A 3,547-nucleotide genomic window follows, 5' to 3' on the forward strand; every position below is an offset into this window, starting at 1 on the left:
AAATAAATAAATAAATAAATAAATAAATAAATGCCAGAATTCCAGAAGAGCTACCAAATAAATGACTTGGTTCCATCTTCCTTTTCGCCTCAGGCTGAAACGGTGTCGGGTCTCTGGATCAGCCTGCCAGGATCTTGCAACAGCTCTCATCGCCAACAGGAATTTAATCAGGCTGGACCTCAGTGGCAACAGCATTGGGGTCCCAGGCCTGCAACTGCTCTGCAAGGGCCTGCGGCACCCCAGGTGTAGGCTGCAGATGATTCAGTGGGTGTTCTTCCCCTCCTCCCCTTCTTCTCTTGCTCCCTCCTCCTCTTTTTGCTCCCTCCTCCTCTTTATATCCATAAGCATATTAACTGTACATATTACTGGAGTTCAGTGTCTTCATCCTCCCCACCCCCTGCTCTCTCTCTCAGTTTTTTAAGACGGGGTCTCACGTCGGCCAGGCTGACCCCTGTCTTGTTCTGTAGAATAGGCTGCCCTTGAACTCATCCTTTTATTTGTTTCTATGCTGATAGTGTATCGTCACACCTATCCTCCTGTACAATATTTCTGCTGTGTATCACTTGCACAGATCAACCCCCCCCCTTTCCTACTATCCCAAAAAGTTTGATTTAAAAAAAAAGTAGATAGATTATTTCTTTTTGTTTATCTTGGGTTTTGATCTTTTGAGGCAAGGTCTCACTGTGTAACTAACCTAGAACTCGCTGTGGAGATCAGGCTAGCCCCGAACTCACAGAGATCTGTGTGCCTCTCCCTCCCCAGTGCTGAGATTAAAGGGGTGCATGATCACACCCTTGGAAGTCAGGCGTGGTGATGCACACCTTTAATTCCAGTGATTGGGTGCCAGAGCCTGGTGGATCTCTGTGAGTTCCACAACTAGCCTGGACTCCTTAGACCCTGTCTCAATAAACAAAACAAACAAACAAAACCCAACCACATAGGGAAGAGAGAAAATTGCATAGGTTCGTGTTAGGTGACTAAACAGGATATGTATGTAGGTCAGGACATGTCATCCTCTTCACTGTCTTCCAGGCTGAGGAAGTGTCTACTGGAGGCTGCAGCCGGTGGAGAGATCGCCAGTGTTCTCAGCAGCAACTCACATCTGGTGGAACTAGACCTGACAGGAAACCCCTTGCAGGATTTGGGACTGAAGTTGTTGTGTCAAGGGCTGAGTCACCCAGTCTGCAGGCTGCGCACCTTGTGGTGAGTTCTTCAGGGGTTGACTTGGAGAGTAAGTTTTTCTAGACAGGGTTTCTCTGTGTGTCTTTGGATGCCCTGGAACTTGCTCTGTAGAGCAGACTGACCTCGAACTTGGAGATCCACCTGCCTCTGCCTCCCAAGTGCTGGGATTAAAGGCATGCACCACCACCTCATGCTCTTGGCATCTTACTCGAACCTGAAATAAAAGGGAGCTAGAGAGATGGCTTGGTGGTTAAGAGCACTTGTTGCTTTTACAATAGGAACTTGGTTCAGTTTAACCAGCACCCACGTGGCAGTCACAACTGTCTGGAAAGTCCTAGGGGATCCAATACTCTCTTTTGGTTACCACAGACACCAGGCATACACTAATATATACATAAAATAAGATAATCTAACCTTCAAATTATAATTATAAATGATGTCATGTATTTTTATTTCATGAGCTTTGGTGTTTTGCTCGCATGTATGTCTGTGTGAGGGTGCTTGGTTCCTTGGAACTGGAGTTGCAGACAGTTGTGAGCTGCCATGTAGGTGCTGGGAATTGAACCCAGGCCCTCTGGAAGAGGAGGCAGTGCTCTTAACCATTGAGCCATCTTTGCCAACCCCATAAGATAACAATCTAAAAAAGTGAAAGAGAGAGAGAGAGATTCGATAGCAGGGGCCAGAAAGACGGCTCCACAGGTAAAGGCACTGACCATTAAGGCTTGTGACCAACGTTCCACTTCCTGAGGAAGTTCAACCATTACCGAATAAGGAAGAAAATGATCTCCACACACACACCCCCAAAATACTGGGATCAAAAGCATGAGACACATGCCAGTGTTGCTTGTTTTAACCAATAAAAAGAAGTCTTACTAAAAAAATATTGGTAGGGTGAGATAGTTCAGCAGTGAAGATACCTGTCACCAAGTCCATCAATCTAAGTTTCGTGCCTGGGGCCCACACCATGAAAGCAGAGGCTGACTTTGCACACTGTCCTGGAACGCTGCCCATGGTGGGTGCCTGCATTAGTTAGCCATGGAGAAAATGCCCACAGGGGCTGGAGGGACAGCTTAGTGGTGCAGAGCACTTGCTGCTGTGCAGTACACAGGCACGCCCACAAAATAGTTTTTGAGACAGATTCTCATTGTGCATCTCTGACTAATGTGGAATTTGATATGTAGACCAGGCTAGTCTCGAACTCACAGAGATCCGCCTGCCTCTGCCTCCTGAGTGCTGATATTAAAGGTGTGCGCCACCATGCCTGGTTCACACAAAATAATTTTTAAGTACAATTTAAAAATCACGTATATATTTATGTAATCCAGTACATGTATTTGCATCTGTAGACCAGGCTGGCCTTGAACTCACAGAGATCCACCTGCCTATAACTCCTGAGTGCTAGGATTAAAGGTTGGGATTAAAAGTCTGTGTGTCGCCATTGATAGGCCTTAAACAGTTTGGTTTTTTTTGTTTGCTTGTTTGTTTTTTTGATGGTGCTGGGAATCAAACCCTGGACCTCACACTTACTAGGCAAGTGCCCTACTACTGAGCTCCACCCACCCACACCCCCTTGCTTTTTGAGCCTCAGCCTTCCTATATACCCAGTATAGTCTCTGATGGAGCAGGAGCATCCTCTTGCCTGTCTACCAAGGGCTGGTGGGTGTCACAGGTGTGTGCCACATAGCTTGATGAGAACACAGAACTCTGAAGATGGGGGCAGAGCGTGATAGAGCAGTGTTCCCAGGAAATCCCCCATCATACTCACTGACCGGCTTTTTTCGCAGGCTGAAGATCTGCCACCTGGGCCAGGCTGCCTGTGAAGATCTGGCCTCCAGCCTCAGCACGAACCAGAGCCTGACGGAGTTAGACCTGGGACTGAATGACCTTGGGGATCCTGGGGTGCTTTTGCTGTGTGAGGGCCTTAGGCACCCAGACTGTAGACTCCAGACCCTCCGGTGAGTGGGATTGCCAGTTTAGCATCCTTGCCCTGTCTTCTCTGCCACGGAGGTCATGGTGCCGCCCAATTCCTTGCCTGCTTTCAGGATTTCCTGCCACGGGGCCTTTACACAAGTCTCTGACATCCCCTGAAATTGCCCCTCTGATCTGCTGTCCACTTCATTTCCAGGGCAGAATGGCTCATCCGTCCAGTCTCAGAACGGATACTACTGACAGAAGTGAGCCTCTGTTCTGGTTGGCTTTCTATAACTGTGATAAAGAGCATGACCAGAGGCGACTTGGGAAGGCAAGGGTTATAGTTTGTCACTGAGGGAAGCCTAGGCAGAACCTTGAAGCAGGAGAAACCACGGGAGAATGCTGCTTACTGGCTGGTTCTCCCTGACTGGCTCTGCTGGCTGTTAGTCTGCAG

General features: G+C 48.0%; 1 protein-coding gene across 1 annotated transcript in view; it reads left to right on the forward strand.

The window, feature by feature from the left end:
* Nlrp12 (NLR family pyrin domain containing 12) overlaps positions 1–3,547 on the forward strand; it is a 26,877-nt gene that overhangs the window by 15,906 nt on the left and 7,424 nt on the right. Inside the window, exons 4-6 of the mRNA XM_005371419.1 lie at positions 94–264; positions 1,033–1,203; positions 2,967–3,137. Coding sequence (XP_005371476.1) covers positions 94–264; positions 1,033–1,203; positions 2,967–3,137 — 513 coding nt within the window. The remainder of the gene's footprint in view (positions 1–93; positions 265–1,032; positions 1,204–2,966; positions 3,138–3,547) is intronic.

This window comes from Microtus ochrogaster, unplaced genomic scaffold (genome assembly GCF_000317375.1).
Source record: "Microtus ochrogaster isolate Prairie Vole_2 unplaced genomic scaffold, MicOch1.0 UNK108, whole genome shotgun sequence".
NCBI lineage: Eukaryota > Metazoa > Chordata > Mammalia > Rodentia > Cricetidae > Microtus > Microtus ochrogaster.